At 42.3% G+C, this 24,648-nt stretch overlaps 2 protein-coding genes across 3 annotated transcripts in view; one reads left to right on the plus strand and one right to left on the minus strand.

Annotated features, from left to right (window-relative positions):
- Positions 1 to 770: 770 nt before the first annotated feature.
- On the plus strand, positions 771 to 14,880 carry LOC306790817 (zinc finger protein DPF3-like). Its single transcript, XM_079287330.1, has 11 exons — positions 771 to 803; positions 6,280 to 6,440; positions 6,748 to 6,855; positions 8,969 to 9,096; positions 9,509 to 9,604; positions 9,787 to 9,847; positions 10,541 to 10,582; positions 10,974 to 11,114; positions 11,511 to 11,624; positions 11,761 to 12,537; positions 12,985 to 14,880. The coding sequence occupies exons 1-10, from the start codon at positions 772 to 774 to the stop codon at positions 11,919 to 11,921; spliced, it is 1,044 nt and encodes a 347-aa protein (XP_079143456.1). The 5' UTR covers position 771; the 3' UTR covers positions 11,922 to 12,537; positions 12,985 to 14,880.
- A 3,185-nt stretch (positions 14,881 to 18,065) lies between these two features.
- Positions 18,066 to 24,648, minus strand: part of LOC306789905 (regulator of G-protein signaling 6-like) — a gene marked incomplete at its 3' end in the record, with an annotated part of 31,803 nt that continues 25,220 nt past the window's right edge. Inside the window, exons 11-16 of one of the 2 annotated variants that reach the window (XM_079285988.1) lie at positions 24,439 to 24,540; positions 24,114 to 24,286; positions 23,855 to 23,980; positions 22,958 to 23,144; positions 22,149 to 22,238; positions 18,066 to 20,143 (exon numbers count right to left, since the gene is read on the minus strand). In XM_079285988.1, coding sequence (XP_079142114.1) covers positions 20,093 to 20,143; positions 22,149 to 22,238; positions 22,958 to 23,144; positions 23,855 to 23,980; positions 24,114 to 24,286; positions 24,439 to 24,540 — 729 coding nt within the window. Of the gene's footprint in view, positions 20,144 to 20,376; positions 20,497 to 22,148; positions 22,239 to 22,957; positions 23,145 to 23,854; positions 23,981 to 24,113; positions 24,287 to 24,438; positions 24,541 to 24,648 lie in introns of those variants that run through there. The other variant, XM_079285987.1, reaches the window with a different exon arrangement.

Consider the following 24,648-nt stretch of genomic DNA (forward strand, 5'->3'; position numbering starts at 1 on the left):
CATCATGTCATGTTACTTGTACTGGAGTTCATTCATGTGCAAAATTGTGCAGTCTGTTGCTTCAGATATCCGTTTTATCTTGCGATGTCCAGTTATTTCACCGACGGACTACAAATCAAGAAGGAATGATTGAAACAATTTAAGCAATGATGTGTGTATACTAAACTGATGGAAGATTTGCCTAACATTAAAGTTGTATCGGCTCCCATTGGTCAAAAAAAAAAATCTGGAATTGCCTCTATGTCTTTAGTGTGTGTGTGTGTGTTTTTTAAATATGCCTGTGTCAAACCACTTACTGTACTGTATGTGGGAGGAATAGATCGTGTGCACAACTGTGTATTATAAGCCTTGCTTGCACTCCTCTCCAACACTGCCGCTACAGATAAAGTGAGGGGAAAGTATTTGGTGCTTATTGATGATGATAAATGATTTAGAATTATTTTAATAAATAATTAAACACAAGCTTCCATGTTGATATTCTGTGCCACTTGCACCGCATGTTTTCAGTGCGCCAGGAGGGAAGTTCACTTGATACATGACCGAGCTTAAGTGAGGGTCTCTTTAAAAGTGCTGTTATTCAGTTGTCTGCAATACAAATACAAGGGAAAACCCTTTAAAATAATTTTGACAGTTTACCCCATGAAGCCACGCCCCATCCGCGTATGCTGCAGATGTATTGGTCCACGATTTCACCCCGAGCTCTGATTGGTCAACTCCTGTAGGTTTCCCTCAGAACTGCAAGACGCCGATATTGCATTACATTGTAGCAAAATGGCGGCTGTCATTCAGAATCCACTAAAAGCGTAAGTAATTAAAGACATTTAGGACATTGTGAACAATTACTTTGTTGCCAACTTGTACATTAAAACTGGCTGTTCGTGCATGTGTTTTCCAGCCGTGTGCATTTCACTAATTAGGCTGTCTAAATTCGTTTTTGTGTACTTCTTGCATGGCAAAGTAGCCTCGCATAGTTATTTTATTCCACAGCGTTTTAACATTTAGTCTGAAACATGTGCGTTCGACTACCTGGCATTTTGACTGCACTAGATGAGCTTTTCCTCCGTACGGCTTCAGCACAACAGAGTGTCGTCTTTCCTGGGCTGTACATTTATTTGGAAACTGTCGACAACGTGCCTTCGCGCTGCACCGAATAATTAAAAGCCGATTTTCTTCGTGCTCGGTTGGGCATAGCGGGGGAATATCATCTGACATTCCGAAAGTCGTTTATAGTTTGTGTGGATTGTCGACATGTCAACTTTGGCTCCTCCGAGCGCAGACGTGGTCAGGACCCGGTAAAGCAAGGGAGGAGGCATTTTGTATTTGCATGCTTGCTGGCGAAATCGACTAAAGTGACAGCAATTAGAGTCCGCCGTTGGAAATAGCTTGTCACTCTGTGCTCAAATAGCCCGTGCTTTAGTCGTATTTATCCTTCAACTTCAAAGAAATGCTCCACCTATTTCTCCATTTCGCCTTTGTTCTACTGTATTGTTTCACCAATTCCACTCGTTAGCATATTACTGTAAGTTAGACCCCGTTTGCCTCCTGCTTCATGTCATATTTTCTTTAATATTTACACTAATGTGTTGCGTTTGCTGACACGCACATTCAGTTGGACGTGACTAAATCGGTCCGCCTGTATTGCTGTGTTCTCATCATCATCGCGGCTCTGCTCTACCTCCACAGTCCTGTGGAGGTAGAGCAGGCACTTCACTGTGCCTTTAAGTGGAGGAGTGCTGGAGATTAGCTTGTGTCCGGGATCCTGGGCCCATCTGTCAGAGAGATGCGCCGACAGAGAGGAAGTGTTGGGCACAAGCAGGAGAACCATCTGCTCCGCCACGGAGGTACCCTGGCACCTCCGTGGACTGTAAGCACAAGGAGTGGACCACACATCCACCCACACTGTTGCAATTGTTATTGTGCCATTGTTACGATGGGGGAAACATGTAGAATGATTTTATTTGGATACCTGTTCAAACTATTTATTCCCATTGGACGTTGACATTTTCTGCAGAGGATAATTTTGCCCAATGCAATCACAGCCTCCCTCTGTTTGCTCCTGAACAGCCCAGTGAAGCACTCGGAAGTTGAAGTGACCAATGTTAGATGAGCAGGATTATTATTGGAAAGTACATTTCCATTATTACCTCGTTGGACTATTTCCCTCTCTTGTGTCCCAACAAGCTTCAGCGTGTGTCTACTGTCAAGCTGCTGTTTCATCTCAGAGATGCTTTAGCATTCTGATGTGGAATGACTCCTTGCTATAAACTGTGCTTAATGAAGTGTTTCGGTGTGTTATAATTAGCCTCTGTCGCGGGTTTCTGACTTTATTTCACACGTTTGTCGGATTATAATTAGTCACACTTGACACTAATTGGATGTTGCTCCTGTGGACCATTTTGACCCTTTTTTGTATTAAGATGATTCACTTCAGGGAAATTAAACGCTGGTTTGACTTTGTTGTAGAGTGGCGGATGAAGCTGCGGCGGTGCAAGCCTGTGCACGCTCGTGTGAGGTCTGTCCCTCCTATGAGCATGGGAGGACAGTAATCTCCAGAATCTGCTGATTAAAATGGAGTCTGGAATATTTGATTAAAAAAAAAAAAAGAGGCTCACAAAGCTGCTCATTAAAATTTTAGCCACAGCTGGAGTTGGGACACATCTTCCAGCCACAGCTCTCCTGATATTACATCGGCGAGCTCCTTCCCCATTCATCAACTACCATGCCATTGGCGCTGGGTAGACTTTGAGTGAGTCGGGCCTGCTGTTTATTGGCACTGCAGTGTGGAGGTGTATGGTCTGGTTTTACTCCTGCCCTCACCCAGACTGTGTTGCTCTGATTGGTGTAATCAGCGGTTGTTGTCAGGATGCAGTCGCTCTGTAGGCCGCCCTCCTCCTCCCCCTCGCTTGTTATGTGGTGGCTCTAGCTTCCTGTGAAGGAGCAGTGCACCTGCACATTTGAGAAACCTCCTGAGAGCTGAAGTTGTGTTTGTAGATCAGATTTTTATTCTCATTTATTCTTCACGTCAGATATTATATTATTATATTATTATTTCCAGTGCTGCTGGACCATTTTGAATTTAGACGCTGGAGTTTATACACGACTGCTCATGACCACTTTGCCCCTGTGCGCTACACTCCTGCAAAAGTGGTTTGTCGTCAGATATGCAAATTAGGTGTTGACACGCGCTCACATTATGGTCGCAGTCATGTGACAAAACAAACCGTTGACAGAAACGCTGTGATAGCGGAGGCCCCACTGGCCTCAAGATTTGCTTCTGTTCCTCGCCCTCATGCGTACACACTCACCTTCTCCACTCAACTGGAAGATATTGAGGATGTGTGGCACATACCTCTGAGGCACCTCTTTAAGCCCTAAAACCACAGTTTAGTTTGCCGCCTCCAGGCAGAGCTACATTTTACAGGATAATTAGGGTTTATTACAGCTTGGGTGGTGTTTTTAAAATATAATTTCTATCAGTTTTGTGTGGAACTGGATTCACAAAAGTAATTGTTGCGATCTGGGAACACAGGGAACTCACACAAAAATAAAATCAATGGTGCAAGAAATGAGCATTCAAGCGATCAGACAGTTTGTACACAAGCCAAGAGATTATCTGAACCTGTGTTTCTGGACCCGGGGGTTCTGACCCCTCAGGTGGTGGCAAGATGAATTTAAGGGGTTTATTCGCAAAAGAGGAAAGCAGACAAATTGAAAGTCAACACTATTTTGTTTTATGGGCTCAGGAAGGTTGGGAACCCCCGATCTAAACCACTGTATTTGAAAGTGAAACTGAAAGAGAGTGCACTTGAAATGATTGTAATAATCCGTCATTGCACAGGAAATAGTGTGTGCGCATATGTGCAGCGAGTACGGTAGGTCAAAGTGAACCAGGAAGCTGCTCTGTAAACCTTTGATGGATGTTTAGAGCACACAGTTTAAATAATAACTTGACTGTTTGCCTTTTGTTTTTCCTCTTCCAAGTAAGGGTTGGTTAAAAATCTGTATGATTGTCAGATTGCTTGTGTTTTTTGACTCAACTGACATTGATTTAGTGATGTTGCTCAATTCCGTGGGATTAGTCTTAACCACTTCAATGTCTTCCATTTCAAAGGAGAGTGTAAAAACAGAACATGTGCCTCAAAGCAGACGGGAGGGGAGAGGTTGTGTGCTGATATAGGTGTGACACTCTCTCCCCCCCTCTGTCTCGTTGGATGTGTGGGTCTAGTCACTCATTGCAAGTGTCGCAAAGATCTCTCGCCAAAACCAGTGCACCTGCTGCTCGGAGCGGCGGGGCTGCGATGGCGAGCGTGTCGATGCACGGACACACGGCACCCTCGTTTGTTCTCCCTCACTCCCTTCCAACCGTTCCCTGCACATTCCACTTGAGACGGATCTACATCCTCTCTCGGTTTGTTCAACTCGAGTCGTAGTCGAGAGCTTCTTGGCACTTTACCGCGTGTACCCTTTGAGCGTGCACTGGTCTGCTTTTCGTAAACGGCCACGTCACTCTGCGTCTCATCAAAGTATTGATATTGGGGAATAGCAGTGAAGCAAACGGGTTAGTTTGATGGGGATTTACTGCTGGAAACGACAGAGCACATAATGGTACAGATCAAGATGTTTTTGTGAGCCAAACACTTGTCTTTTAAAAGAAATCCTTGAGCACGCTACTGGTGAAGATATCCAACATCTCAACTTGAGTGTTCAGCTTTGTGGCCAATCTGTTTTGAGTAAATCCCTGTTGTGATGCCTGTTGTGATTCCTGTTGTAAACATTCCTGCCTCTTTAAGGGTGAGAGTGCAGGGACGTCTCAGAAACTGTAAGACGTCTTTAGAAGGCAGAGTGTAGTAGTGATATGATTATTAACGACAATAAAGCCATTATCTTGGTACGAGTGTAACACCAGGAAGGAAAAACAAAGTCCCGTAGTTATAAGTAATGATCTGCCTGTCGGCTTTTAACCTCCTTTTATCACCATCTTGCCTTTTTGAACCCTGTCGTGTTTTCATACTTCTCTCTCTCTCTCCATCGTCTTTCTCACACCTTTCCTCCCTGCACTCGCGCTGTGCCTGCGAGTGTTTACTCTTCTCGGTCACACTGACACGAAGCGCTCTCTTTCCCAGAACCCTCGCACACTGTGGCTTTGTCTGAACCGCAGAGCAGTGGGCTTTGTGCGGGACAGCATTCCTGACATGGCTGTTCATCTGCTGGACGTTGTCTCATCGAGGGTGTCGGGAGTAAATATGGAGAGAGGGAGGGAGAGCGGGACCTGGAAGACGCTGACAAATCAGGCTCCCACCTCTAGTTTGAAGATTCCATGCTTGACTCGGAGCTCATTAAGTTTCACTTCAAAATGGCCGTCTTCCTAATGTAATTGAGAACACGTGGAGGAACTTCATTATGTGTGTGTGGAGATGTTCATGCTTGGAGAACCAGTAGCTCTGATTTGCCCTGCTGCCCCTGTGATATAACAGCAGACTGTGGAAATCACACACAAAGTACCTTGCTATGATTTCAGAGTTGCAGCATTTACCCCCATCTTTGATGTCGTCAAATTAGAACCTGCCCGTGTGCTATGCTCTCTACTGAGATTAATTAAGTAGGCTAATTACCATACCAGGCGTGTGGCAGCGATTGAGGGCTTGACTGTGAAATAGCCTCCCCCCCCCCCCCCCCCATTTCACTCTGAATATTAACATTGAAACCCGGAGGGACTGCCAAAATCTCAGTGGTGCTAAGAAAAGTGGAACTAAAGTGGGAGAGTCTCAGCTGCTTGCTGATCGGAGGAGTGACTTTGTATCAGACACCAGATTCTATGTTTTTGTAGCGTAACTCAGTCAATGCCGCCGTCGCTCACAGCCGATCTAGAATCAGATCAGACAAAGAGGGAATAACATGTTTAACCTAAGGAGTGGGAGCAGTGTTGTAACTTCCCGATGGCACGCTGGAAGAGCAGCGAGAAGCTCAGCTGTCGGTTTGAGACTCTCATTGAACAAGAAGTTTGAAGATTAGAAGTTTGAGCCGACGTTAACGGCATTATTTGGGTTGAGGGGCATTTCTAAGGCATACAAATCTTGTAGCTGACTCGGCTCACTGATTTAATGATCTGTAGCAAAGAAACAGACAATTATCAAGGCGGCATACATGCATGATGAAAAGGCTCATCTGCACATCAAGAGATTCTGAATGTGATCACATTCTGGTTATTCTGTAAGCCACTGTGTCAATCGCATCGTCCCGTGTCAGTGACCTCTGCTGATAACGTTACCCGCCCCGCAGGTTGGGCGACCAGTTCTACAAGGACGCCATTGAGCAGTGCCGCAGTTACAATGCGCGCCTGTGTGCTGAACGCAGCGTCCGCCTGCCATTCCTGGACTCGCAGACCGGCGTGGCCCAGAACAACTGCTACATCTGGATGGAACGACATCACCGCAGCCCTGGTGGGTAAACACGATGAAACTAATTAATAATTTGGAGGCTACTAAGTTATGTTCAAGCAGCCTCAATATTGTTCTCAGTAATGCCTGAGAAATTAAAGTTTTGTCAATCTCAATACAGATACCTCAAACAAAACAAAACGAAAAATCAAGTCAGTGTGACAATTTGACTCAATGATGTGCAGATCTTGCACTCTTCTTTCATATCTGTAATTGTTAATCAGGTGTTTCTACATTGCAAAGATCCTGTAACTGTTTTTTATAATCACGGTGGTCCAGCTCAAACCGTCTTGTTGTTGTTGTTGTACAGGGGTCGCAGCCGGGCAGATGTACACGTACCCCGCCCGCTGCTGGAGAAAGAAACGGCGGCTGCACAACGCCACGGACACGCGCCTGGGCATCTACGGCCTCCAGCTCGGTAAGATCCTATTGCTGCTTCTCCCCCGTCTCCCACCACCTCCACTACCTCCTTCAGCTCATGTGATGCTCTGGAATAATCTGGCTCTAAGCATATCACTCTGTGGTCAGCGCACTGAGCAGAACGGGCTTCCTGTCATTTTTACCGAGGATGAAATGTGTCTGTGTTCATCCCGGCTGGTAAACTTGTTTTGCGAGAAGTAGAACATGTAATTAGATTTACCACTGCTGGGAGCAGCGAGACAGAGTTCGGCCACTGCAGACACTATTTAATAAATGTTATGGAATTAAATTTGGCCTTCTCTGTGCTGCCACATGAAACCGCTCACTCAACACATTTGCCCCCCTCTCCTTTATATTCTCTCTTATTTTCTTCTTACCACCCCCCTCGCTGGTTGGTTTTGTCTCTTTTACTCTGACGACTCTTTCATCTCTGCATCCCTCCCCGTACTGAGCCATGCATTCTGTGTGTGTGTTTGTAGTGATAGTGATCCTGAGCTCCAGATAATGGTCCATTCTGTGCCCAAAGCTTGCATAGCCACTGGGATGTTCCACTATCCATAGGAATGACTGGGACAAAGGAGAGAATCACACATTGTGTTTCGATGGATCTCCACGATCACGATGCTTTAGTTCAAAATGTACGTCTGCATTGCATCGTGGAAAGACGAATGTTTGGAAAGTTGAGAAAGTAAGGAAGCGGGCCTGGAAAGAGAACGCAACTTGAGAGATAGCATATGAACCGAGCCTTTGTTTCCCAAACACATCCCACTGTAACCTATTGTTTTCCACTGAGCGTGTGCTCAGGACCGCGCCACTCTGTTCCGTCCCTTCTCCAGCAACAGCGGATTGTATGTGCTGTCTGCCGGTGCCCAGCGGAGGGGAAACGTACCCTGATTTAACCTGGCGCGTCTTATGTGGAGCACGTTCTGCAGCTGGCCAGAGGTGGCCAGCACAGGGCAGCAGCCAGACTCTGTCTCGCTGGCTCGGCAGGCTAACTGATGGTGTGCTAGAGACGGGGGCTGCATGCAGAATCAGCTCCCTGCTGCAGGCTGCTGGCGGCTCTATTTTTAGCCCCCCCCACCATGGGTTGGGAGGGGGGGGGGGGGGGGGGGGGTCTGTCTCGTCGCGGAGAGTTGAAAGTCAACGTGTGCAGACACAATGGTGAGGGGCTGCCTCCGCATGGTGGAGGGAGCACATTTCTAGAGGAGCTTGTTGTATCTGCTCCTCACGCCCATCTCCCATGTCTCCTACCGGTGCAGTCTTCTGTCGCTTCAGCACTTCATGCTCAGTATTCTGAAAAAGTCTGGGCGCAGTGGTAAGGTGAAGGGCTGATGGAGAGCTGGAGTCGGGGGGGGGGGGGGGGGGGGCTTTGAAGTGTGTCCTCTTTTCAAACACCCACAAAGCAACTGGATGATCGTGAAGCAGTCTGTGGAGAAGAGATTGTGTAAATAACATCTGCAGATCCGACTGACTGTCAAAGCTTTTGTTTGCTCTGCTTTGTCTGCTCAACCCGCTTGCTTCCTACACTGTTTGTTTGAATCCTCAGATGAACTGTAGGAGGAGATATCGGCATGATGTGTTCAGGTTAAAGCGATAAGCCACTTAACTACATTGTACCTCAGAGATTCCTGTAGACGCAGTCGGCCTAATGTCTGCATAGCGCAGCATCACTGAGAGCTCTTCAATGACAATGCATGCTATTTCAAAATGGAAATATAAATGTTTTCAGTAATATAGTGCTATGAAATTAGTTGTAAGGATGCATTTTGTTGCAAGAAAAAAAAGATGACAGCAATTTTCCTTATGCTTTTATATTACGTCTAGTGTGAGTGAAAGAAGAGACATAATGGAAATGAACGCTGATAGAAAGCTGCTCACACAGCTCGGAGACTTTGACTCCGATGCTTCTTGTCACAATTACGGTTCTTGATGGTGATGAAGGGGAAGAAACGGCCCGCTGGAGTACTGTAACACACCGCAGCTCTGGGACCGTTTATAAACCGACTGCATTGATTGGATAATATACCTGTGGAAGGGAACAATAGACACGTGTTTGCATGCCCTGATGGTTTTGATGATTCATCGTGTTGTCTGTTTTTGTCTTTGCGCAGACAGCGGCCTCATGGCCAAGGACACCTTGCCCACCCAGAGCACCACGCTGGAGGCTCTGCTACGAGGAGAGGGTCTAGACAAAAGGAACAACGCTAAGAACGACGAGGACAGCCTGCTGGAGATCCAGGTGAGTTCAGTCACACACGGTGTCTGAAACGCTCGCTGTAGCTCTGTGCATACCATTGCTGCTCGCTGTTGTCTGTCATATCTCAACTAAATTTACAGACAGGAAGGCGGGGCTTGAGGCCTAATGGCTCATCTCTCCTCTCGAGACAAAGAGTTCATTTTGATATGTTCATGCTTCTGGCAATAAACAAATAACTGCAATAAAGAGAGTCTCTGGTCCTTTAAGTACCGGTATGATATGTGAGCATTTCAACATGTGTAAAAAAAACACAGATGGTGTGGAGAACTTTGATCTTTTTACTCTGTTGTTGCTGATCTGCGTGTTTTTCTTTTTTTTTTTTTTAATCCAGCAAGCTGGTGCTTTAATCAGAGTGTTAACATGGTTTTGTCCCGTCTCTGTCTCTCTGCCTCAGAGGGTTCTGGAGGCAGATGCAGCAGAAGATGCTTTCCATGATGATGACGACTTTGAGGCGAACACTCCCAAGAGGAGACATCGGGGCAAAGGAAGAGTAAGTGCAAGTGTTTTATTCTCCCTGTTTTTATGTTACTTCTATGTCAATCTTCCTTTAGTGTAAAGCACTTTGTTTTATATTTCTAAGGTACTATATAAATATAGATGATGATTATTATTGTTGTTTTTATGATGGTTATTGTTCTAATGGTAATTATTACTATGACTCTTTTTCCTCAGGGTCGGGGTTCAGGCCGCAGGAAGGCAGATATGAATGAGGACAAGCCATACGTCTGTGACAGTAAGTAGAGATGAATTCTGAAACATGAAGTTTGTTCTTGTGTCATAACCGTTTTAATTGTTGACTGTGCAATGCTGAGTTTACAATGTGAGATCCTGTATGACAATAATATTTCACAAGCAAATATTGAGCATTTTTACTATAATATTCTTAGTTTGATATATACTGTATCAAAGCAAAATCTACTGTTAATTCTGTAATTTTTGAATAAATGTCACTAAATTCAGTTCCCTTGTATTGGATCTAAAATTAAGTTTTCTTGTCCATATTCTAAAAAAAACAGGGAAAAGCACAAGATCTGTTTTTAAAAAAGAACTTTTTCTGACTTACTGCAGTATGACTTTCTTATGACATACTATGACTTTTTTTTTGACAATTGAATGACATACTATTGAGCATATTTTTCCTTAAGAACCTGTTCCAAAAGAGTCATAGTCTGACTTGTCTTCTTACTTATTAGCTTTATGCTGTATATGTATAGAATAAACACAGATCACAGTCACGGCCTCTGTTGTCAGAAAGTCAATCACCAGCCCTGTCTTTTAGATAGAAACAAGGTGAACTAGTGCCACTGTAGTCTCAGGTATTCCTCTACATGCAAGATGTATGTGGAAACTCCAGGCAGGGAGTATTGGATGTTGTGACACACACGCTGTTTTCACTCGTCTGTGCGTGGTGTTTTCTCTGTTTCAGACAGATACAAACAAAAGCAGAACTCAAAATCTTCAGCTTCAGGTACCTTCATTTGTTTCCTTTTTTGAACCGTAGTTTTTTCTGGATATTTGTTGATATAGATTGTTGAGTGGTAGTGTCACGAGTGTTGATTTAGCCCCTATATTAATTACTTTTTGTGTTTTTTTTTGACTGGCTATTGTAATCGGATCCTAAAGTGCTCACCTTGTTGGAGTCAGAATCAGAGTAGAGTCCTCCATGAGTCACCTTGAGTTATGCTGCTTTATACCTAAAGCCATTACCAGCTCACCGTGCTGCTTGTGAAGGTCTCGGTACAATAAAAACATATCGAAACAATCCTGCACTTGTAAATGCCGTGTTGCCTAACATATTTTTAGACACTGAAATGCAGCGAGTCGCAGGAGTAGGACTGAACATCTGCTCTCTGTTTCAGTCTGTGCGAAGCGCTACAGGAACCGTACGGGACTGAGCTACCACTACACCCATTCCCACCTCGCAGAGGAGGGCAGAGCCGGAGAGAGGAGCTCAGCGGCGTCTAAATCCCCCTCTGCACAGAAGACTGACCGACACAAGCGTAAGATGTCACACACCTCTGTGCACCTGTACTCAATCACAATTGGTTTCATCAAACAAACCATCACTCACCATTACATACATTCTGTCCTGTTAGATAGCTCCACTCTAATGCTGTGCTGACTGCTGCCATTTCAAATGAATGACAAACAGGCATTTCTACAAACGCAACCAGTTATTACAAAAATCAAAGTGTTCAACCTGAAGCTAATCCCAGGACACCAAAAACATGTCCACATAATCATTAAATCAAGAAGCACAACAGTTGTATATCCACACAAATGATGCTGAAAGGAATCTCTTTTGTATTGATACTAGTATAGTATTTAAACAGTTTGACATGTTCAGCCATACTCGGTAAAATCAACTGTCCCTAAAACTCCCAACTGTTTTTTAGGTGCAAAGGGTCCAGGTGGGACCAGTATTCCCAACAACTACTGTAATAAATGCCAGGGCTCACTAAAGAAAACGGGTAAATCTGGGTCTCCCTACTCAACCTGCCAATGCAAAAGTGAGTAATCCAAAGAATACTATAAATACAGAAGGTAATGTTTCCGTCCATACTGGTGCTATATTGATGGGTAATATATTAATGGCTTCATGATGCTGCTCTTGCTTGACTGTTCCTCTGCTCTCCTGTGCGCCAGCTCGCCGTGTAGAAGAGAAGGACGATGGGACTTTAGCTGGAGCGGAGGAGCTGTTCGGCACCACCTCGGAGAGCGACACCTCCACCTTTCACGGCTTTGAGGACGATGAGCTGGAAGAGCCCGCCACACACAGCAACGGAATATCCAACCGACACAGATAGAGAGAGCCGTTTCGATTTAAAGAGACCTTTTTTTAATATGGATCTGGCAAAAAATCTGCTGCTTCTTTTTCAATGTTTTTTGTTTGCAGAAAGCACAAAGTAATAATTTCAGGACAGAAATGCAAGTGGTATTTTATCGACTGAACATTGTTGAATAATTTATGAACACCTTTTTTATATATAAATATATATATATTAACTTTCAAGGCTATGAACGACTGTCAGTATTTCTTGACAGGTGACTTTGTCTCTTTGCAAAACAAGATGGAGTGGGATTTTTGTTTCCCCCCCCCCCCCCCCCCCCTCACTGGAGCAGAATGAGCGTACATGCTATGAACAAAAAAACACTGGAGAAATTGAAAATAAGGCATAAATGATACAGTACATTTGGGAGATGATTGAATGTCATTGCAGACCCAAACTTGAGCTACTGGCTGTTTTTGAATCAGTAGTCGGCTGGGACTATGAAGGTCTCTGCTTCTGCTCTAACCCTGGATTAAACTTGTATGACAATGAAGGAACCAATGAAAGGACTGCCACAGGCCGCTGGAAATGTTTGGAGATGAAGAAGTCTTTAAATAGTCTTTACCGATACAGAGGACTAAATTAATAAAAGGTAAGCAACAGGTTTTTTGTTATACATCTGAGAAATTCTTTAGATGCTTGATTAGCGTAAATTTAATTTACGTCTAAATACATTGTTGTATATACATTAGACAGGGTTTCAGTGTAATTTAGCTTTGCAAATGTTAAATCTCCTGCACCGTTCTCATGTTGGTCCAAACTAAGTTATCTCAACAAATACTGGCTGGGTTGCCATGTGGGGTTTTCCCTCTAATTAGTAAAGGTTGGCATACTAACGTACTAAACTAAGATGGTGACCACGGTAAACATTACACCTACTAAACATCAGCATGTTAGCACTGTCAGCGTTAGCGTGCTGATGTTAGCATTTAGCTCAAAGCACCTCCTGGTATATTCGCAGCCTCACCTCATGGCTGTGGACTCTTGTTCAGACATATTGCGTGCGAGTCTAACCCATACCTTCTGTTCTATGCTGTAGGAGCACCCAGCATATCGGCATGTGGCCCAACGGTGGGGATGACGAGTGAAGAAGAGGATTCCACTGGAAAAAAAACAAATGAGCCTTCATGTCCCTTCTGATTTGGGCTGAAAATATCTGACTGAAACGGATGAACAGACATCCACCACTTCTACAGGCCATGTGGACTTAATTGAAGCAACTGCTCCCTTGACGTTATGTATTGATCCCTTCTGAACATTTGAAATGCGAGTTGATCCAGCTCCATTTCACCCTTTCTGCACTGTGCTGGAGCTCCACGGAGCTATGGGAACACTAAAGGCCAGACCTTTTTGGACGGTTTGTGCCCAACTGGTGCATTTGGGGCCCACTCCTGCTCTGTGACTGTGTGTCTGCCGTGTGATCCGATGTGACACTAAGACGTCATTATCCCCATCACTGTGCCAGCCTGCCACTCTGCACTGGAAACCAGCTCTGACAGCCATGACCCTCCAACCTGATTGGACCAGTGACCCCCCCCCCCCCCCGCCATAAACATGGTGCTCAAATCCACCACTATTACATGAAGACCTCTGGACTACTGTATTAATACCCTGACATGGACGCAAAAGTTTTTTTTTTTTTTAATCTTTCTGCCTCTGGCTGATGTTTGCTCTCTATTTCCCAGGCCTCTCTGATCTCATTCAGACTCCAATGCGTCGCAGTAATTTAGCTCTTCTTTTTTTTTTTGTTGCGTCTTTTCTCTGTTGTATAATATTTCTATGTTTTGATCTCGTTAGTTTGATTCATATGACTTCTTGGGTTTGTTCAGACTGTCCTGATCAGGTGCACAATAGCCACAACTACTCAGGCATCTTTAATTTCCTCTGCTGTTGATTGTTCAGCAACTTGGTCCTGATTCATGTGATTGTATTCAGTTGGCAAGGAGGGACACTAACGCCACAATATGATCCCAATATAATCGACTCCCACCAGGGATTTGGGATGCTGCAGTCTCATAGGAAAACATTGCAATAACGAGCTTCAACTTTGTCTGGTCTCTGCTGATTTTGAAGTCTACTGTCTCAGCAGATTGTGAGTGACAGCGGTGAGAATCATCTCCGATTCATTTGAAAACAATATTGTTGCTAGAGACATAACTCTGCGCCGATCCACATACTTAATGAGAAGGAAACTGTAAATCAAAAATGATGTGACATTTCCGTTGAGTGCTTTAGAGGGCCTAATTGCTTCATGACATTTAGGTGCTTGCAGTACTATATCAAAAAGCCTTTTAGGTCCATAGGTTGCACATACTGTGTAAGAGGTCTGTGTCCTTCCATGTGTTCATTCAGTATCGCTACAATGTAATAATAGCCACTCTGTTATTTTGAAGCTAACCATTAATCCTACATGTCTGGTGTGACTTATTTGTGCATTCAAAGCATCTTTCCTCGCTTCCCTCAGGGACCCTTCACACAACAGTTTATCTCCTCTGGACAAAGAATGGATCTGAGACTTCTCAATTATCCTGTCTTCTTTTGTATGTGGTGTCTCCACAATGAGATGGGTCATTGTCTTTTTATCTTCCAAAGTCATGCCAGTAAGTGAAAGCATGTGTTCATCAATCATAACCTGCTTAATGTTAGCTGCCGTATATGAACAGGCCTATTGTGTGGTGCAGTTCTGAACAATGGGAGAAGCTCCTAAATGCAAAAGTCAGTGATGTTTGCTTTCGAACTGTGTGTCACCAATCATTGAATAGCCTGTATACCTCGCAGCAATGGGCCCGGGTACTTGTCAAAGCCCGCGGGGGGTGGAGAGGGAGCCAAGAGACGATGAAATGGACACGGCTCGGCGTTTGTTTCATCTTCAACTGTAAATATGAGTTGAAATGGAGAGAATGAAGAAGTCTTTGTTTGTTAAACTATTTTTATTGTTCTGAAAAAAATAAAGAAAAAATAATAAAGAATGAATGGTAATGTACAATGCCGTTTTTCTGAGAAAGACCAGAGGACTTCTTGAAAATGCAGCTGATGGGCAGAAGCAGCCTAGACCATGTAGGATCGATAGGTTGGAGTGACCCTCGGACTCTGTGAGCAGACAAAAAGGGAAAAAACACTAATTGAGAGCAGAAGTACAAACAAGACGACTAAAAGGGACTCCAGCACAGCAAGCTCTTATTGATCAGTTGGTGCTGCTTAAGAAATCACAAGTAAGTTGGTATAAGTCATGTATGAGTACCGTAATATAGCCTGCCTGCAGAGAGAGACATACTATTGGCAGGATATCGGATCTGAACGTTAGCTGCAGGTGGAAGGGAGGGAATTTCTTCAAACTTGGCACAAACTTCCACTTGGACTCAAAGATGAGGTTAGATTTTGGTGGTCAAGAGTGAAAGTCAATGTGTCGTCACGCCCGTGCCACTCGTAAATGAGATATCTCAGGAATGCCCTTGAGAAAATGTCCACTTGCACTAACAAAATATGTTCTCGGCCATTGGTCTAGAATTCATATGACAATTTCATACAAATACATAATCATTTAAATGATGAAGTGATGATTTTCCACAGGCCTTGACTTTTATATGGGATATTTATTTAATTATAAAAGGTATGAAAATATTGTATGTATTATATTTGCACTGACTTTTTACATTTGTTAATGTCATACTTAGACTTTTTTAAGACTTACTAAACTACATTTTTACAATATTTTATATGACCATACAATACGTTTTTTTATGACATACTATGACCTTTTATGAAATGCAATACTTTTACATTATTTATGGCACTTTTTATGAAATATGTTCCTATGAAATTTTGATATTGTATCATTATACAAATATTCTTTTATATCTTTAACAATTTATTATTTTTTGACATACTATAATATGACTTTATTTTAGCGTTTTTTAAGACGTACTATACTATCACTTTTTTCAACATACTATACTGTGTTCTAAATGACTATGGTGTGACTATTTCCACATACTATTCAATTTTAGTATTGCCCAAAATCACAGATCACTAATTTGCCTCAGAGACCTTTCTCATCACATACTATGCTATTAGTATTTCTTCGACATACTATTCTCTGCAATTTACACAGTATAGTATTACTTTTGCAATAGATACCATACAATTACTTTTTGTCCACGAACTAAACTCTTTTCTTTGCTTTTTCTAAATACTGTGCTATGACTAAACAGTGACATGTTATACTATGATTGTTGTTGAAATTATACGAGGACTCTTTTCCTACTACTATACCATGAAGTTGACATTTCTCTTGACATACAATAGCATGACTTATTTTGACATTCTATACCGTAGTTTTTTGGACATCCTTTCATTTGATTAAATTCTCAACATTTTCTACATATTATACAAAGCCCTTTTTTTAACTAACAATGCTATAACCTTTTGACACACGATAAGATGACTTTTTTTCGACATATTCTACTATGACTTTTTAAGTGCTTTCTCGCCTCACAGGTATCCATGGATCATGGTTATACCTGAACCGTGGTGGTGCTGCTGCCATGGTCCATCCTGACACCCACTGCTCCAAATAATCACACGTCTTTTACTATTAATGCTACCATTACTGTTTTTATTATCATCATTAAATAACATACTATATATACTGTGGCTGCTTATTGGAAGTAATATTTTTTCTATTATTTCTGTTATTAATAGTGTTACTACTGCTATTGTTAATCTTATGTGTCATTTCTGCCATGTGGATTGACTATGTCATTTTGCACACCATCTAGTGCATGAGGGTCCAAGGATAGAGTATGTTGTATGTTTTTCATATTGTAAAACCCCGTGAGGCAAATTTTTGAATTTGTGATATTGAGTTATACAAATAAAATTGAATCAAAGTGAATTATTATTACTTACTAGTGACTATTTGTGGTATTATTTCGCCATTCTATACTTTATTTTACGACGTATATTTTTTCAAAATTAGACTGACCTTTTTCATGAGAATTTCTTTTACTTTCGTATTTGTTTTGATAAACTATAGTTTGACCTTTTTCAACATACAATAATATGTCTATTTTATTGCTTACTATACTTTGACTTTTTCGTTTCTATTATACCATGACTTTTTTAATACTATACTATGACTTTTTCCAACATACTTAAGTATAACCTGTTGACCTTACAAAACACATTATGGGGTGACTTTTCTTTCTACATATACTATGACTTTGTCGTGACGTTTTTCAACACACCATACTATGGATCGTTTTTCAACACTATACAATTACTTTTTTGTTAGTGGTTTCGCCACACTGTAGTATGACTTTTTTTGAAGTACCTTTTTTGACATACACTTTTGTGATTTCTTTATCACTTTTCAACACACTTTACTGCCATTTTTCTAACATGCTATAGTATGACTATATTTAACTTTTTTGACATGCTATACTATGACATTTTTCTGACATGCTATATATGACGTTTTTCTTACATGCTATACTATGACTATAATAATTTTTTTCGACATACTATAACATTTTTTTGACATGCTATATATGACGTTTTTCTTACATGCTATACTATGACTATAATAACTTTTTTCGACATACTATACCATGCCTTTTTTTACGTTGTACAACATGCTATACTATGACATTTTTCTGACATGCTATACTATGACTATATTTTACTTTTTTCGACAAACTATACTTTGACTTTTTTGGACATGCCATACTATACTAAGACTTTTTTTTTACAATCTATACAATGTTTTTTTCGACACACTTACTTATACCCCCCCGGCGACACTCAAGTGGAGGTACGCATCGCTGCGTGCTTGGCTGACATCTCAAAGTGGATGGCGACACACCCCCTGAAGCTCAACCTGGACAAAACCATGCTACTGTTCCACCCGGCAATTTCACAACACATGCACAGCTTTTAGGCAAAACGCTGCAAATAGAAAACACATCAGATCAACTGTAAGCTGAAACAGAGCAGACACATTTGGTTTCTTTTGTTTCATTCAACAGCAAACACCAACAAAAGAGTGGCACAGAGGAGACAGGTCCAGAGTGTTTTATTATTTGGTACCCGTGAATAGATAGCAGGTGATTGAGTGTTTTGGAGTGCCAGCAGTCACCTTGCTGATTGAGAAACTAAAAGCACAAAATGCCCTGAATATGTTACATGCATAGTAATGTGCCCATGTTATAATAAAGTGTGCTTTTGGAGAAGGAAATGTAGCCAATTTACATCTACAATGCACCCTGTACATAGTCAGTGTTTGTGCTGAGAATAACATTTGGTACATAGTTACTCATATGACCTGTACAGTTCATTGCAACGGGTCTAATAGAAAATAATAGGTGACACACTCATTCAGCAGCTTAGTCAGTCACTGTAGCAGTCACTGGCCTCATGGGGGAGCAGTGAAGCGAACGCCTCCTCATAACAAGTGCTTTCCTCTGTCTGTGTAAGAAGTTTAAAGCCACAGAGGCTTTCACGTTCAGTGCGCGGAGCCCATGATCATTCAAATATTGTTCCCAGTTGAATCTCATGGCTTTCATGTCCGTTCGCTGAGAAGTGTTGCACCAGTTCAGGGCTATTCCTTGTCTGTGTGTTGTCTTTGGAGAGTCAAGCCATCTTCCCCCATCTCCATTATGGTCCAATAACATGCACCATGTTCACCATAGTCATTAAAACACATGACCATTATTAGATGTAGAGTCACAGCATACATTTTGCCAAACAGAAGTGGGCAGGTTTCATTGTTTTGACAAAACAAAAGATGAGATATTCATGCAGTAAAAAAAAGCAACAAAACATAAATGATCCCATATTGGGCTGCAGGCTGCATCCATGGTCGGAGAACAACTAGGTTTGACATCATAAAGTCTGTCAATATAAACACGGTTTCATGTAGTCTTGTAACACTGTTGCTGGTCCTGTGGTTTAACCGCCACTAGATGGACCCATGGCACTGGAAACTTCAAAAACTACACTCCGGTAGAAGCCGAAAGAGCATGTGGATGCTATTTCACATGTGACTATGCACGCTAGAACTGTGAGTAAAGTAAATGCTCAAATCACTGTGATTCACACAACCATGCGGGTCATGTTTGTGTTTGAAGCTTCTTAGTTATTCACACAGACTTTTGGAATTCACTAATTTCACTGTGCAGCCTGAAATGTTTGGAACTTGAAGAGTGAAAGTTCACTAAAAAGTATTTGCCAACTGGGTTAAATCAATCTTTTCCACAAGTCTCATTACAAAGCACTGTTGTTCAACAAATCCTCAACAAAAGACATTTGAATGAAACATGCAACGGTGCCGTGTGAATGCTACATTAAGCCCTTATGCCAGATTTTGGAATGTAATGAAGCATGAAAAGTTATATCGTCAAAAGTCTCTGTTGTAGATTCTGGGAAAAACCAACGTTGTATTCCTGGTCACTACCAAAACACAATGTAAATGACATGCCATGTGCTTTATAATGAACAGATATAAATTTTAAGGATATAAAAAAGGATATATTTCCACAAAAAAAGGGTGGCGTCGCACTTCATTTATTGCTGGCTGCCTTTTGAGTACACAGACACATTTACAAAATACTGTCGATTTGTGTCTGTGTTGATGTGCCTCTTTGACCTCCTTGGCCGCAGGTGTTTAGGAAAACTACCGGTAGTCAATTCATTGCAAATGCTGTGGCAAATAGCTTTTAAATGTAGTTTTCAATCAAAAGAATATTGGTGCAACACCACAGATGTGCTTATAATATCCAATAAACACGTATATAAAATAAAATGAAAACAATACAAACGTTAACAAAGAGCCTAACAACTAGTTTGCTGACTAAGTGAACAAAAGAGGGCAGCCCTCGTCTGAATGTGCTTATTCTGTATGCTGCATGCCATGTGGTGTGTTGGCTAAAGTTCCCCTTATCAGCAATGTCTTTCCCTCAGTGATGCTGTTTGGGGTGTTCGCCCTGGCAGGCCCCAGTGCTGCACTACCAGTATGGCAGCAGTCCTCGGAGCAGTGTGTGAGAGCATCCACAGCAGCCCTGTCCAGCCCAGCTCCACTGTCTGTGCCCCTGCCGTGGACCCTGTGTGGCGCTCACCCCTCTGGCTGTGCCTCTCCAGCACAGGCTGTGTCAGGATGACTGCATCAGGCCTGTTAGACGCTTTCCCGTCAATGACTTGCCCTAGAAGGTCAATTAAAACGAAAACACATCACTAGGCTGAGATGCTGAAAGTACAAGTGCTTAATAAATAAATAAAAAATCCCTACCAACAAGGTGCTTTTTTTAAAAATCCAAAAAGCTTAGCTGGAACCAGTCATGTGACTAGCGTGTTATCTTTTTGCACAAAATACACATCCTATTACAGGTGTAAAGAGCCATAGTAGAGTGTAATATGGTTATCATTGCAAAAGCCACTATAGTGAGCCAGCCAGTGTGGTTTGTGATATGAACAGCCCCAGCTCCAAATGACTTACCACACTGCGGGTGAACTTCTCCAAGGAGGTGCGGCGGCCCTGTTCAGTGTCTGCTGGCTGCTGTTTTGGGAGGGGGGGAAGCAGGGTGAGTGTTTGGGTCAGGTACGGGTGTTGAGGGGGGTCACGGGGTGATGTAGTTAGTGAGGAAAAGAGGGGCCAAGCATTACAAAAAATGAGGGCCGAGGACAATGTGGTATTTTTTGGGGGAATTGAGTTGGGTCAGTGACAGGCCAGCAGAAGGAGCAGTGTCCAAACGGGAGAGGAGAAAGGCTAGCATGAACAGAGGCAGCTGTGATTTGCTGAAAAGCGCCATATTACACAGGAACAGCTAAATGACAGCTGATTGTTTAGCTGCGCATGTCCTTAAAATGACAGAGATAGCACACAGGAGGTACAACATAAAGCTAACAAAAGCACCATCACGACCACATTAGGCTGCATCTGTCAAACACATACTTTACTCTTCTGCCTGCTTATGTTCTATTCACAGCATGACTGCTGTCCCTCCTTCACACAGCAGTTTGCCTGTGTTTGGCATATGATGTTATGTTTTTCTAGACTGTTCCCTTGACATTTTACATAATTTAGCAGTTTCCTTGCACCTGCATCTTGGTTGGGCACAGTTGTTTTGCCTTTCAAGGGCTCTGTAAGTAGCCTCATGACAGTATCAAACTGCCGAATGCCAAACCTTGTTAAGAACTGCCAAATGACAGTAAAATGGCCCACCGTTGCATTAAAGTGTGATCAGATTACCTTTAAGTGCAAGGAATTGCTTTTCCCATGTATATTTCAAAATGAACTAGTGATACAAGAAGTATTCAGATATTTTACTCAAGTAAAAGTAGCAATACCGCATTGTAGAAATAATAATAATAATAATAATAAGCACAACAGTATTAGCATTAAAATATGCTCAAAGCATTAAAAGTTGCAATCATGCAGAATAGCTCATTTTAGAATAATATATATAATATTATTGGATTATAATCACTGATGCATCAATGGGTAAGCGTCTCTAATGTTTGATCAAACTGTACCTACATTATTTTTACAAGTAGGATCATCTCTAATGATGCACCATGACTTATGAGTTGATTGTATGTTGTATTACTAATCTGAATACGCAAAATAACTCGTAACTAAAGTAAATAAATGTCGTAGAGTGAAGTACAATCAAAATTCAAAATACTCAAAAATTCTAGTACAGGAATGCGTAAATGTAACTTAGTTGCATGGGGTAAATGTAAATAAATGTACATTGTAAATAAAACTTCAATAATTGAATTAAACATTCCCGAGTGAGTGCATCCATATATCATTACATTTATATCAGTGATTCTTAGAATAACTCTTGTTCTCAGCTAATTAATACTGTATGATAAGCTTCACATTGACTGGCTCTTTCAGAGCAATGACACCAGTAATGTAAGAGAGTATTTAATAAACATCACACCTCTGATGTATATTTCACTTCTCCCAGACCTTTTAAGCTTTGTGCTGCTGCAAAATATATGAACCAAAAACAGGACAAGCACTTGCACGATTAAAATAGGGCCCTATATAATTTTACCGATTACATGCATACAATAGTTATGAACCTGAAATGTCTTTTAAATCATTAAAACTGACCAAAACAAAATGAGAAATGCAATAAGAGTGACAGACGTTTGTAAAAAGAAAAGGTGATATCGGGGTCAGCGAGTGCAGCTCACCTTCTTTCTGGCTAACAGGAGATCTTGGTAGATGTTGGATCGCAAAAAGCGTGCATAACTGTCACTTTTCATGAGCTTGAATATGTGCTCCTGCAATAGAAAGAAAAACTGATGAGTGTGTGTTTGCCTGGGACAAAAGGGAGTGGAAAGGAAAGATGTAGAAATGTGCAGAGTAACTATCGGACCATGCTAATGTCACGCACGCATGTGTGATTCAGATTTGGTGACGCAAACCGAGCGTGCTGACAAGAGTCCTGTGAGACACAAGCCGAGTAATATCCTGCCAGTGAGAGGCGTTCCACGTCACACATCGCCAACCCACTTTGAACCAGAGGAATTCATGGTGAACCAACCGAACAACCTATTCATGGCATTACACGCCTCATTAGGCCCTGGCACAAACACACTGGGGTCATTCTCTCCTCTCCCTTTCTGTTCCTCCTTGCCCTCTCATTCATTCCCTTTTGTAACGTGAGTGGGATGGAGGGGTTCAGTGTTTCCTTGGGCAAGTGGATGGGAGAGGAAATCAATGGCTGCCGTGTGTGTGTGTGCGTTGTAAACAGGGATGTATTTGAGGGAAAACCCATAAGGGTCTTTTTAATTTGAAAAAAATAGAGCTTACACGTACAATATATTCTGTACTAAATCAGTACCGGCTGTGATGATGTGTACAGGCTTGGGTGTGTTGGCAGTATATGCATCTGGTGTTGATTCAGACTTGTGTCAGTGTGTGTCCATGCGTGTGTGTGTGTGTGTGATCATGTATAGTCATGTGAATTCATCCATGAGCAAGAAACAACACTGTCCACCTGAGCGTCCTCGTAGCTGTATCTGCCGGGGTCTTTGAGGTTCTGGCTGGTGCGCTCGAAGCTGTGAGAGTCCAGGTTGATGGAGCTGGGCGCGCCCTCGGCCAGAAACTCCTGCCAGATCTCCTGTGCCCTGGAGGACACTTCCTGGAGCGGCCGGCGTTTCAGATCCTGCACTGCTAACCAGAACCTACAACAGCATCACAGCCAATCAACAACAACTTCCCCGAAATATAGAGAAATACATTGAGATAGTGTATCCAAAAAAATGACAGTTCAGCCGCCTGTCTTGTTATTTTCCCCCTGCTGACGATGCCATTCATTGTGATTACTGAATCGACTTGAATATTTATGAAATATGAAGATTTCTATTATATACAGAATACATAATATGCACCATTAAAAATGGTGCTTGCATAAAATGAGTGTGTGCTGTAATATATATAGTAAAGCACATTTCTCTGTACTGTTGAGTAAACATTTAATACGATTACCCTTTCCATAATTTACAAAGTTCATGTAAAATCTTAAATCAGCAAAGTAACAGTAAAATGTAGTCGAGCAGAAGTACAAAGTAACATAAAAAGGAAATACTCAAGTTCAGTAAATACTCAAAACTGTACTATGCTACTTGATTAAATGTAGTTTCCTACACTGTGCATGGTATTAATAGCATATGTGTATCTGAAAGGTATGAGGGAGTTTTACTAGTTAGAAAAACTGTAGTATCTATGCAGAAAGATGCCCAAAATCTAATTAGATCACCACATTTGTATTGCATCATTACTTGACATTACTATGACACATTTTACAGACAAGGAATCATGTGATCCATTGTTCATATAGAAATAATGATTATAGCAACTTTAAGAAAGGCATGCGGTGCAATGTCATTCTCACCTCAGGTTTTCTGAGCTGAACTCCGACTCGAGGAACTTCAGGAACTGGTCTCGTCCTACCGGATCTTTCAACGCCTCCTCCAGAGAGAAGCCCCATTTCTTCACACGCTGCTGGCTGGGGTCACGACTGCTCAGAATAAAACAGATTTGAAGGAACAGAATGAACTACGCTTCACCTGACCTCAGCGTTGGTTTAAGCATCATCAGCCTCCTGTGAACTCTCAGCTCACATCCCAACACGGCCCCCCCTCCAGCCTCACCTTGCCTCCAAGTCCCAGAAGGAAGCGTCATCACTGATCCAGGGGTTGGAAGGCTCTGTGGCCGACACGAAGGGGTCATATTCCACGAACTGCTCCGTGTAGCTCATCAGACTGTCGGCCACTTTGGAAACCTTCATACAGTGTCTGTCCAGCTGGATGTTCAAGAAGGTAATCTGATGGAGGGGGAGAGAGAGAATAATGTGGAAGCTAAATAAGGTAACAGCTCATCAGTCTGCGTCGCCGACTGTCGTTATGATGGATGGGTGAGGCCGACTGGTGGTAATGACCGATGGAGAAGACTTTCACAGTTCACACCATGATTTACCTCCTTCTGAACGTCCTCTCTGGTGGCCTTCCTGGTCGGCTGGGAGCTGATGTGGATGGGACTCGGCTGGCTCTGGCCGTCATCTGGAACCCCGTAGACCGACTGAAGAAGACGAGAGACATGTTCTGTATTTTTTTGCTTTGTAATAAAGATATTTCCATTAGATATTAAGTGGTTTTTTTTAGATGTTTGGCATTTTGTAAGAGAAGA

This window comes from Melanostigma gelatinosum (assembly GCF_949748355.1).
Source record: "Melanostigma gelatinosum genome assembly, chromosome: 16".
Taxonomy (NCBI): Eukaryota; Metazoa; Chordata; class Actinopteri; order Perciformes; family Zoarcidae; genus Melanostigma; species Melanostigma gelatinosum.

Bases quoted from the DNA above. Each gene is read 5' to 3' on its own strand.
- LOC306790817 (XM_079287330.1), top strand. From the start codon at position 772: ATGGCGGCTGTCATTCAGAATCCACTAAAAGC. The intron at 6,441-6,747 runs GTGGGTAAACAC...GTTGTTGTACAG, and splicing joins ACGACATCACCGCAGCCCTG to GGGTCGCAGCCGGGCAGATG. The intron at 6,856-8,968 runs GTAAGATCCTAT...GTCTTTGCGCAG, and splicing joins CATCTACGGCCTCCAGCTCG to ACAGCGGCCTCATGGCCAAG.